The 12,762-nt window shown below is 34.8% G+C and overlaps 1 protein-coding gene across 3 annotated transcripts; it reads left to right on the top strand.

The window, feature by feature from the left end:
* The first annotated feature begins 6,452 nt into the window (after window positions 1-6,452).
* Window positions 6,453-10,172, top strand: LOC121248502 (probable glucan 1,3-beta-glucosidase A). Of its 3 annotated transcripts, none has more exons than XM_041146986.1 (8): window positions 6,453-6,661; window positions 6,901-7,020; window positions 7,113-7,301; window positions 8,412-8,567; window positions 8,683-8,852; window positions 9,005-9,154; window positions 9,324-9,658; window positions 9,804-10,172. In XM_041146986.1, exons 1-8 carry the CDS (start codon window positions 6,473-6,475, stop codon window positions 10,004-10,006), a joined length of 1,512 nt encoding a protein of 503 aa, XP_041002920.1. In that variant the 5' UTR covers window positions 6,453-6,472; the 3' UTR covers window positions 10,007-10,172. The 3 variants fall into 3 exon arrangements, with proteins under 3 accessions (XP_041002920.1, XP_041002918.1, XP_041002919.1); XM_041146984.1 differs by having other exon boundaries at window positions 6,453-6,739; window positions 9,324-9,675; window positions 9,825-10,172; XM_041146985.1 differs by having other exon boundaries at window positions 6,454-6,661; window positions 9,324-9,675; window positions 9,825-10,172.
* Window positions 10,173-12,762: the final 2,590 nt, after the last annotated feature.

Below are 12,762 nucleotides of genomic sequence, written 5' to 3'. Positions count from 1 at the left end.
AATCGATAAATATAAATATGAATGTTATCTCTATTTCTATTTATTTTGATCCCCCATACCACCCATGGCTCATTACTTTTGTGTACGCCCTTGCGCAATGGCAATTCAAAGCAAGCTTTTGGAAACACAAGAGAAATTTAATAGAGAATCAAAGATTTATTAACATAGGCTTCACATGCCTATCTTATACATGAACAAACAATAGACAAGGTAGAGCACTCATCTGTGAAAGATTGGATCGTGGTATTGTAAATCAACAATGGAGATTGTTATTCCCTTATGCCACATTGCAATACTTGACTTCTGTAGCATCAGATCATCACTCTCTTCTATTGAATACAACAATCCAACAACATCGGCCATGTTATTTTAAATTTGAAGAATTTTGGATCAGCGAATCTTTCAGTCAAATAATGATATAGGAAGCATGGAGCAAACAATTCAGAGGAACTCCAGCCTACCTTCTCTACAAAAAACTCAAGGCTACTAAGGATGCTTTAAAACAATAGAACAAAGTCCACTTCAAGAAAATCTAGGTCAACATACAAAAACTCAAAAGTGAAATTCTTGAAGTGTAGCGTAACTTTATGACTCAAATCAAATACGAGAAAAACAACCTCAATTCAAACTTCAGGAGCACCTGAAAAATGAAGAAATCCAAAATCTCATAGTTGACAACCTCGGATCTCAACACCAAATTCTATCATTTATCAACAACAATCAGAAGACGGAGTCACGCGATTGACTCCATCAATCTTTAATTGAATATGCTATTGATTATTTTCTGACTATTTATGCCACCACAAATCTGACTTTTTCGGAACAACTTGAAAATCTCTTTGACAAGCAAATCTTGGAACATGAAAAAGAATTTCTTAATGCTCTACCTAGTTAAGAAGGAATTTTTGCAGCACTAAAACAAATCCCAAATCAGAAAGCCTCAGGTCCAAATGGAATGACAACCCTATTCTACAGACACTATTGAAATATTATCAAAAGTGAAGTCATCATGGTAGTGCAAAACTTTTTTCAAAATGGAAAATTACTGAAACAAATTAACCATACAAATATTACACTAATCCCAAAAACTCCTAACCTTAGCCCACCTTAGCATTATCACCCAATCAGCCTGATAAATGTCATCAACAAAATCATTCCAAAAATCCTGACAAATTGCCTCAAAGCCACGCTTTCTAGAATCATCTCCCCTCTCCAAATGGCTTTTGTGCTTGGTAGAAATATAAAATAAAATATGATAATTGCCCATGAGATGTTTCACCATTTGAAAAACTAATCTAGAAAAAAATGGACTAATAGCAATAAGTATGACATGGAAAAGGCTTTTGATTACATTGAGTGGATTTTTTTGTTCAAAGTGATGGAAGTTTTGGGATTCAACACCACATGTGTAAATTTGCTATGAGAATGTGTAATGACAACGTCATTCTGCATCCTCATCAACGGCTCCCCAATAGGCTTTTTTAAAGCACAGAGAGGGCTCAGACAAGAAGACCCCATCTCGCCTTTTTTATTCATTCTATGCATGGAATTACTCTCTAGATTAATAGCTAGATCAAAAGCTCAAGCAAAGTTTGAAGGTATCCAGCTGAATAGAAATTGTCCTTCCATTTCCCACCTCTTATTTGTAGACGATCTCATTATCTTTGGGAAAGCTAATGAACAAAGTGCCCAAATCATATTCAAAATTCTAATGAAGTATTAGGATGTTATGTGCCTTCTTCCTCCCATCACCCAGTGAAGTGCAGAATGTATACAAAGTAGAACGAGAACAAGAAGAAAGAATAGAAGAAACAAAATGAATAGCAAGAACCAAGAATCTACTTCAATTCTTGGAAGAGATTTTCGAGCAATCTCCAAGCTCCTTACAATTCAGACTCAGTACATTCTTATTCCCTTCTGCATACGCAACCCTTCCTTTTATAGAACAAGTTCATGATCTAACTAACTAACAGATTAAAACTTGACTAACTAACTTCTGTTACAACAAAGAAAGGAAACGACGTCGCTCTATTAACTAGAACGCACCGTTTAACTAAAGCCGTATTCTTTAACATGAATTCAAAACGCATCATTCCATTAATTCCTTAAATGCCCCGTTTCGATTTGGTGGTTAATTCTGTTGCTCGCACAGTTTGATCCCCATACACCTTCTTCTCATTTCTTCCACCCTCATTTCTTCAACCAGAAACACACTTCATATAGGAATGGTCAGAACAAAAAGTCAACTTCAATTAATCATCAATCTTCATTACCAGGAACACAAATGCAATGACCAAAGCCTCGGTTACTTGAATACTGTCATACTAGCCATCATCACCTAGAATGAATTATTTGGGCCTTCCAACTTCTTTTGATAAAGCCAAAAAGAAAGCTACAAAGCTTTATTAGAAAAAAAAAAATAGATGGTTGGAAGTCAAAATTACCCTTACAAGCAAGACAAACAATGCTAACTAGAACAATTACAAGCACAATCCTGGCATATCATATGCAAACCTTTATGTTGCCAAACAGTTTGCAACTGATTGAACACTAGTTTCAAAAACTTTTGATGGGGTTTCTCCAAAGCACAGAAACATAATCTCTCTTTGAGGTCACGAAAATCTATTTGCCAACCAAAAAATGCAGGTGGACTTGGCCTTAGATTAATGGAGAACATGAACTTAGTAACGCTAGCAAAAAGGGGATGGAAATTGAGCCAAGTTAATACTGGGTTGTGACATGAGATTTTATCAAAAAAATATCTCAGAACAACATTTTTCTCAAAGTCAACTCCAAAATCAACAGATTCGTGGTTATGGAAAGGCATCCTAAAGGGGAATTAATATCAAAAGGCAAATGTTATTAAATTTTCTACGGTTTATTAGTGAATGTATGATCGGAGCCTTGGATCCCAACAATGGAATACTTCAAGCCCAAACCTATCCAACAAATGAATGAGGTACACCCACTTTTGAAAGTCTCGGATATCATCACTCATAACCCATACTCCTAGAACATTGAGAAAATGCAAACTCTGTTTGAACAAGATAGTATTGTAGAAATCCAAAAAACTCATCTTCCTCAAAACAGTCAAAGGAACACGACTCAATAATCTAGAATCCAAATCAAAATGGAAAACTCTCTGTCAAAATCGTTTACCATCTAGTGGCAAAAGCTACAAGTATCACCTCCCTCCAAAATTTTCCATTGTCCAATTTCAAAAATATTTGGAGTCTGGAAATCCATGATCATAATAAGCTACTATTCTGGAAAATCATATGGAATATGCTTCCAACGAGAGAAAGACTGAGCAATATTATCCCAAATTTTCAACATGAAAATTGCTCACTCTGCAATGAGGAAGACGAAACAATGATTCATCTCTTCATGGAATGTCCAATTACTCGCATAATACGGCAACAAAGCAATTGGTCATTAAACCTTGCGTTACTGCCGATAAATGCAATGACAGATTGGATACAATTGATAATCAACCCAGTTCCAACACTGGGTCTAATGGAGTCAGAGAAACATTCTTTTCAGACTTTCGCAGTAATCGTTTTGGATTTTGTATGGAGGCTAAGAAATGATATTGTCCACAATCAAACAACTCTCTCTTAGGAAAGCCACAATCCAGCTATAAAAGACAAGTCAAGCCTATGCACAAGCATGAGAACAAAAGGCAAAAGGTCATCAAATCCTCAAGTGGACACCTCTACCTTTGAATTAGTGGATCTTCTCTTTTGATGCAGTAGTAAGAGATTCTTTTTCTACAGCTTTGGCAGTATGCAGGGACTCTAAGGGAATAATAGTAGAGGTATCGACCTCAACATCAACAAATATAGCCTATGTAGAAGCTGCAGTAGTTCTTTTGGCCACACAAATGGCAAAACAACTTCAAAAAAGTCCAACGGTCGTGGAAGGGGACACTCAAATTGTCATAGATGTGGTAAAAATTACAACCTCAAGAAGACTGGAGAATAAACAAAATTCATGGATCCCAAAACTGAAGTGGGGACTTTGTGGCGCAATGGGCTGCGACTAATTTTATTTTTGGTCGTATACCCCTTGATATCATTCTTAGATATATCTTATATATTGACAATAGCAAAGACCCTCCTTGATTCTTTTGTAACCTAAAGTAGTTATAATTTCAATAGAGCGCCTGCTGGTTGGGATTGAAAAAAAAAAAAAAAACCTCCATTGCTACAAAGTAGGGACTAAGGAGCCCCAGTAATTCATGAACTAACCAACCGGGTTGATGTAGCCTTGAAAGTTTGCAGATTAAAGAGTACATTCTTAACCATAAGCAACCATGATAACGTTGAAAGAGATCCTGTTACCGTGGAAACCAATATCTGCTTCATTCTCCAAAGCAATATATAGCAGCCGCTGAATTTGTTTGAAGTGTTAGCAAGCTTGTATAGAACTAACAGCATGTAGTGAAGACTCCATAATGAGACCCCTAGTGCTACAACAACTCATGTTTTAAACTAGTGTCACTTTTGTTTTTTATGAGTTCCCTATAAATAAAAAACTTGTTGGAATAGGTCATTTAAAAACTTGTTTTTTATGAGTTCTCTTTTACAGTCATATATGGAAGGAACAAGTCACAAAATGATGTAGATATCACAGAGTCACTACAACAAGAACCTTCTTTTTGGACAAAATTTTTCATCCCAAAAGATTGAGATGTCATCCTTGAAGAGAATTTGGGATGAAAAAATTTTGTCCCAAATACTTTGTCGCAAAAGACATTTTGGGATGAAATTTGCTCAACCCATTCTAAGTCCATTTGAACTCCAAAAAAACAAAAAAATTAAACTATTAATTCGTCCTTAAATACCGTTCGAACATCCCAATCACATTCGAACTTAAAACAGTTTGAGCGGTTATGATATGAGGCTACTATTCGAACAATTTAAGTCACAGATGTATTTTTGGCAATTTTTTTTCCTGCATATAATTTTTTTTTTTTTTTTTTACCGGCTAGTTCTATCGCTGCAAAAAAATATCTTTGACCAAAATTAGGATTTTTTTTTTTTTTGCAACACATTTTCGCCGCATATAGTTTTTGTAGAGTTTTGTAAAAGTAGTATTGTTTATAATTATGTTTGGATTGGAAATATTTTTTTTTCTAAAATAAACTGTTATTGACGTTTGGGAAAAAAACACAATTTGTTGAAGTCAGTTGAAACGATGATGCTTAGAAAGAAGATAATTTTAGGATTCTTTTACTTTTTCTTGGATTTCTTGAAATCCATTGCAAAGATTCAATTTTTATTATCCTTCGCGTCAAATGCAAAAAGTGGGTTGTTTGAGCTTATCTTGATTGCATCGTTGAAGGCTTCAACGTCACCTCCATTTTGATGGACTAAGGACACGTGTTGATGTTAAATTAAATTGAGATAAATTGAATTTTTTAAAAATAATAGTGAGTTAAGATGATAAAGTGAATTTTATGTGGACACCTAAGATGAGTTTAGTTATGTTTGGACGTTAAAATGAGTTTATATATATTTATGAAAAGTTGAAAAAAATTGTAGGTTCTATGCGTAAAGAGATATTGAGTTAAAAGAAGTTGTGAATCTTAAGTGTAAAGAGGTGTTAAATTGAAAAAAAATTATAAATTTCATATGTAAAGAAGTTTTGAGTTGAGATAAATTTAATAATTTAACAGTTAGATATTTAGATATTAGATTCAACTTAAAATTAAACTGAACTGAATTTAAATTTCAATTTGAGCCGCTCACTTTTAATTAGGATTTTTTTTTTTTTTTTTGAATTTGTATTTGCAGTATTTTGTCGGTTGAGTTTCCTTTACAATAGTCTTGACAGAGTATCATTTTGTTAATACAAAAAAAGCTAAATACATTTGCCCCAATTTTCTGGTTCATGGAATTAATTTAAGATTGGTGGCATGGTAAAAGAAACGAACAGTCATGACTAATTTGTTTGGGTCCATCGTGCACGTGAAATTTATATTTTAATGTGAAATATATCTGTTTAGAGTTGTATTATATGTATTTATAATTTTACACATATGAATCATTTTATTTTATTTTTTTTTAATTTTTTTAAGTTGAGATGAGTTTTAACTTTTTAAATTGAAATATATAAAATAAGTTTAGATGAATTTAAATTTTTTATAAAAAATTAAAAAAATAATAAATTTCATTAATAATTAATTTGAGATATATTGAATTAGGTTGTCTTCCAAACACAACATAAGTAATATGCAAAAGTTTAAATGAATGCTCAATTCTGTTTAAATTGATCATCCCGATTTGTATATGAACCGTACTATACAGAAATTTCATATTCTGTATACTATTTAAAAATATATATACAAAAATAAAAAGATAAAATTATATATTTTTAAACAGTGTACCGTAGCGTGGGCGTTATGCTTAAAATTTTTCTTTCTATATAATTGGCCCGAGTGCTTTGCATTCCTCAATTAGAGTGACGAATGGCTTACCACTCGTACTTGACTCTTTCTTGGGCTTTGTACGTTTCATCTCTTCTATCTCTTTCCCATGAACAGAGTACAGCAAGCTTCAACTTGCCAGTTAAAGCTGTAAATCTTGGATCCTGGCTTGTTACGGAGGGATGGATGAAACCGTCTATCTTTAATGGAATAATTAACAAAGATCTCTTGGTAAGAATAGTAGAATACTCTCCATGGTTCAATGTATTAGAATTAGATTCACATATATATGCATCATCCATGGCCCAGGTACTGTTTTATGTATTTCAATTCATTTTGACTTAACAAGATTTTGGGTAGAATAGTAGAATACTCTCCATGGTTCTCATAGTTTTGAAGAATATCAAGTGTCATCTTATCAGGATTTTCGGATTTATAACTGATATGCATCTTAATCTGATTTTGGGTAGGACGGAACTCAAGTTCAATTCATGTCTACGAAGCTGCAGACGTATCTATCAGCAGAAAATGGGGGTGGAACCAATGTTGTTGCGGACCGTACCTCGGCCTCCGGTTGGGAAACTTTCAGGGTAGGTTCTTGATCAGGACAATCATTATTTAAGCAAAGCATAAATTAATATTGCAATCAATATGTCTCTGGTTTCCACAAAACACGATGCAGTTGTGGAGGATCGATGAGTCTTCCTTCAATTTTAGAGTGTTCAACAAGCAGTTCGTGGGGCTGGGAAACCAAGGAAACACAGTAGCAGTTTCAAATGCACCTGGCGTCTCTGAAACATTTCAAATCATTAGGAAAGATGGTGATCCAAACCGTGTTCGCATTAAAGCAACAAATGGGTTTTTCCTTCAGGTATTTGTTCCTTCTTAAAAGCTATAGTTTGACATCCATTTCCAAGCTGTTCGTTGGTGGGTTTGGTGACCATGTCCCTAATTCCGACAGGGAATTCCATTTTAACTATTTCGTGACTTTCCTACACATTTTGCAATCTAAGGAAGTGCTAGTCTAGTCATAAATTAGTTTTTCTGATGCAGTATATGTTATATTTATTGTAGATTGTGATATTAAATGTGGATTTATTGAGTGAGAGTTATTATTTATTTTGTTAATCACTACCACAAGTGGTAAGAGTTGGGATTGGTAAAGACCCAAGGGGCTTGCCCAAGCTAAGCCTTGAATAGGTTCTTGAATGGGTACAATGCATTAAAATTAATTTAGTGCCATTGGGGAGATTCAAACCAGTGCCATCCCTTTCGGGTGTGAGGCGCCTATCCATTGGGCTAGACATGCTTCTTGATCTTTACATGAAACATCATGTCCTTTAAACTAATAATTACCAGTTGAAAAGTCACAATTCAAGAGTTGTGATGTTTCATAAGGTTCCACTTCATTCTCTATAAATAGAGGATGCAACCCATGAATTTTATTAATTTCATACTGTTGTATTTTCAGTCTCATACACAATTTTGTAGAGAAACTCTGAAGGAAAAATGTCATAATTGCTATCTGCAGTTGATGAATTTGTTGTATCCTGGAAGTGAATTGCTTGTCACCCGGTAACAAACACTTCTGATTGGGAGCAATTATCGTCTTAAAGATAGTGCTTTACACGACTCAAAGTCACATTTATTTTCATATTACTGTACTCGCTCAAATTTCTTCAACAGTATATAATCAATGTGGGACCATCAATGCAATGTCTTCAAAAAATCACTCAACAATCCTGGATATCACGATCAATGTGTTAGTCATTGCTTCCCGGGAATTTGGGATGTCAGTCGATCTCAAATGAAAACAGGAGCTAAATTATATTATAGTTTAATCCATTTGATAGGCTAAGAAAAGTATTAATCATAATGCATCAAAATCAGTTCAACAGTTCAATTCAACTATATCAGTTCAAGGAACAAATGCTGAAAATGACTTAATGGCATTGTTATGGTACTTGTGCGTTTGAAATAGGCAACATCAGGAGCGTCGGTAACTGCTGATTATGGAGGCTCAGATTGGGAAGATAGTAATCCCTCGGTGTTCAAAATGACCATAGTCAGGACCTTGCAAGGCGAATACCAAGTCACAAATGGTTATGGCCCAGATAGAGCCCCTCAAATTATGAAGGTAAGGATTTGAGTTTACATGTACAGATATGGAAGTTAGTAATCAACCTTGAGATAGTAATATCAACATGAGCCTTTTTGGAATTGATTAGTAAACTACATTTTTTTCATCCCAGGATCACTGGAACACTTATATCACTGAAGAGGACTTCAGTTTCATGTCATCAAAGGGTCTGAATGCAGTCAGAATTCCAGTTGGGTGGTGGATTGCACAAGATCCAACACCACCAAAGCCTTTTGTTGGGGGCTCTCTAGAAGCCTTGGACAATGCTTTCACATGGGCTCAGTATGTAGAAGTGAATCATGCCACAGATATCTAGTAGACTAGTGTTAACTATAAGATGGATATTTTGTGCTTTTGGGCATAGATCTTATTAGTGCAGAACAACGTTTGTAACAAGTACTATAAAATGATTACTTCTTTGGACAATTATGCAGGAAATATGGGATGAAAGTAATTGTTGACCTGCATGCAGTTCAAGGATCACAAAATGGAAATGATCATAGTGGGACAAGAGACGGATATCAGGAATGGGGAGATTCCAATATACAGGATACGGTGGCAGTCATAGACTTCCTAGCAAAAAGGTTTAGTAAATTCTCCACTCTTGCTTACTAAAAGTACCATAACTGTGATTTCCTACTCCTGTTTTTGGACAAAATGGTTTGAGAAATGCTTCCTCAGAGTGACAGGTGCAACAGAGATAACTCAAATTGAGAGTAACACTGATCAGCTTTGGTTGTTGCCTTTGTGCAGATACGCCAACAATCCAAGTCTTGGGGCAATTGAGCTAATCAATGAACCTGTTGCACCGGGTGTGACCCTAGATAACCTTAAAAAATATTACCAAGCAGGTTATGATGCTGTAAGAAAGTACACATCAAGCGCTTATGTGATCCTCTCAAACCGACTGGGACCTGCAGATCCCAAAGAGCTCCTCTCCTTTGGTGGAAACTTCAATCGTGTAGTCATCGATGTGCATTACTACAATCTCTTTTCAGATACGTTTAGCCAGATGAATGTACAACAGAACATTGATTACATCGACAATCAGCGAGCTTCAGAACTCAGCACAGTGACAACTTCCAATGGCCCCTCAGTTTTGTTGGTAAATACTAAAAATCCAATTTACCTTTATAAAGCAATCAGAACTTTGTCTTTAAAATTGAATGCTCACTTTAAAATCTCTTGATTTCCTTGTATTTTGCAAATTTCCATGCAAACTCATAAGTTGAGTGGTGGTGGGGGGTTTTGCAGGGGAATGGACAGCAGAATTTGCGTTTAATGGGGCATCAATGCAAGACTACCAAAGATTTGCACAAGCTCAACAAGCGGTGTACGGGAGTGCCACTTTCGGATGGGCGTACTGGGCTTACAAGTGTTCACAGAACCACTGGAGCCTCAGGTGGATGATAGAGAACAACTATATAAAGCTCTAGATTCCTGCACTGACTACTTGCTTATCTATCTGCTTGATCAGATTTCCCTTGTAAGGTTTAAATAAAGCCATATCTTGGCTTAGGCAATAATGCTTTTTATATCGAGGAGGGCGGAAGTACAATGTAATATTTATAATAAGAAAGTAAAATGTTCCAAGCTTTGGCATTTGGCATGCTCTTTAGTGATACTAAACTTCAATGTTCAATGATAACCATGGTTCTTCACCCAGCTTGTCTCCAGTTGAGCCTGCTCGAGAGAAATCCATGTCTATCCTTGTTATCAATGACTGGTCCAAAATCAGTGGTTCTCTTCAATTTCCTTCAAAGCAGGGATTCACCAAAGTAAATTGTAATGGACTTGAATCTTCTTATTATAACTTTACGGGACAGATTAGGCAGAGTAAAAAAGAGAGAATCTCCCAACATCTAACTTATACTATTCAGCATGATTAATGAACTTGAAAAATGGGAAAACAACTGATGTGGTAGTTTTGCCTAGGCTAAATTTGATGTATTCAACCCCAAGGGTTTATAGTTATAAGAGAAAAACTTAGTCCTACAATTTGTAATTTTGTACGCCTTTCATACTTTTGCATAGCAACATAGAAATGCAGGGTTAAGGTGTAATCGGTCCAGTCCGAGGCTCACAGATCGAAAATTTAGGTCCATCATTTTTTTGGGATCGGATCGGACCGTTATCTATCAGTCCGGTCTATCCATGAACCATTTTTTCCTCTTTTATCTTTTTTTGACAGAAAAATTAATACAAAAAATTAATTAAATTAGTAAAATTAAAATTAAGTGATCTCTTTAATATTTTATATATGGTTAATGAATATTAAATAATTTCAATGTATATATAGTCAATAGTGATCTCTTTGATGAAAATTACATACTTAACTTATACAACTACTATATAAAATAATATATTATATATATAATATTTAAATATATATACATTCGGTCCAGTCCGGTCCAAAAAAACCACATTTCGAGACTGACCAATAAGACTATCGTCGTTTTTGCTATCCGAATTGATAGTCTTACAGCCCTATGCAGAGTGTTGAAAACGACATTTTACCAAGGGTGAAAACTTGACCATTACCCGGAGTCCAAGCAGAATCACTTCTTTTAACCATTTTTAGGATTTCACTCAGTGATCTTGAGGTCCCAATAGTGATTGAGTCTAAGCAGAGGATCAGCTAACATATCATTTCCAATTTTTATCCACTCTGATCACCCAAAACTCAACTTTTGATGCCGTGAAAGAAGTTGGAAAACAAAATTCATTGTCCACAGATTCGAAGATTGAATTAATCTCCAACATTCATTACAGTACTATGCTAGCTAACATAGATAGTCCTTGAAGCCAACTACATAACTTCATTACACTTCCCATTTTGCTGTTATAAAATTAAAATTTATATATTATATCAATTGTTATAATAAGATTGATAAGATTAATTTTAATTTATGTTATATCAAATATTATGTTAATTTTATGTTATTAGATTATTATACATGAATTTTAAGATTTTGAAATTTCATATTATATTAATTAGAAATTTAGTCTGGTCCGGGGTAAAAAAACCAAAACCGGAACCAGATCAGTTTGGAATTGGTTTCGAAAAAATGAAACTGGTACTAGACTGAATACACCGGTCTGGTCCAGTTCGGGTCAATTTACCAATTTTTATTTTCAGCCCTATCTATATCACTTAAATAGTAAGATTTGATAGTCAATGTGCTTTTGTACTGGGTAGACTTATAACTACCATTGTTTTGTTATATTTGAAACTGTAAACTACATCCGTAAGGGAGAGGTTGTCGGGGTGTGATGTCATTTAAACTTGATATAAAGAAAGCTTACGATTGGGTAGAACAACGTTTTCTTGGGCAAATTATGTTGAAACTTGGCTTTGATAAGCATTGTGTGGATCCTGTTTTATCTTGCATTAATTAGGTCTATTATAAAGTGCTTATTAATGAAGTACCTACTTCTTCTTTTGTTGCATCAAGGGTTTTGAAATAAGGAGACCCGTTATAACCATCTTATTTATTTGTTTTATGTGTTGAGAGATTGTTATATTTGAAACTGTAAACTACATTCATAAAAAGGGAGAGGTTGTCAAGGTGTGATGTCATTTAAACTTAATATAAGGAAAGCTTACGATTGGGTAGAATAATGTTTTCTTGAGCAAATTATGTTGAAACTTGGCTTTGATAAGCATTGTGTGGATCTTGTTTTATCTTACATTAATTAAGTCTCTTATAAAGTGCTTATTAATGAAGTACCTACTTCTTCTTTTGCTGCATCAAGGGTTTTGAAATAGGGAGACCCGTTATCACCATCTTATTTATTTGTTTTATGTGTTGAGAGATTGTCATCTCTTATTCAAGATGTTGAACAAAAAATATTTGATTAAAGGTGTGAAAGTATTGTTGGGTTTGTGAAGCCTGATTTTGTTAGTATGTCGACCCGATTTGATGACCCGACTCAACAAGGATGCAGATTGCAGCTCAAGCCTAAACTCCATGGCCCAAGCCTTGTGGGGGTCCGAGAGTAACATCCTCAAAAAAAATTTTTGGCATTGTTTGTAGTCATAAAAAGTGCTAGGCAGAAAGTTCGTTCGACGTTTGCGCGACAGATGGCTCGAGTGAAACTCAGACAGAGAGTTCGCTTGACAAGTAACTTGAGTGAGCATCGGACAAAGATCTCGCTCGAGTGAATAGTGTAGAAAAGTAAAAATTAGAGT

This window comes from Juglans microcarpa x Juglans regia, chromosome 2D (assembly GCF_004785595.1).
Source record: "Juglans microcarpa x Juglans regia isolate MS1-56 chromosome 2D, Jm3101_v1.0, whole genome shotgun sequence".
Taxonomy (NCBI): Eukaryota; Viridiplantae; Streptophyta; class Magnoliopsida; order Fagales; family Juglandaceae; genus Juglans; species Juglans microcarpa x Juglans regia.
This window is presented reverse-complemented; position numbering and strand designations above follow the sequence as displayed.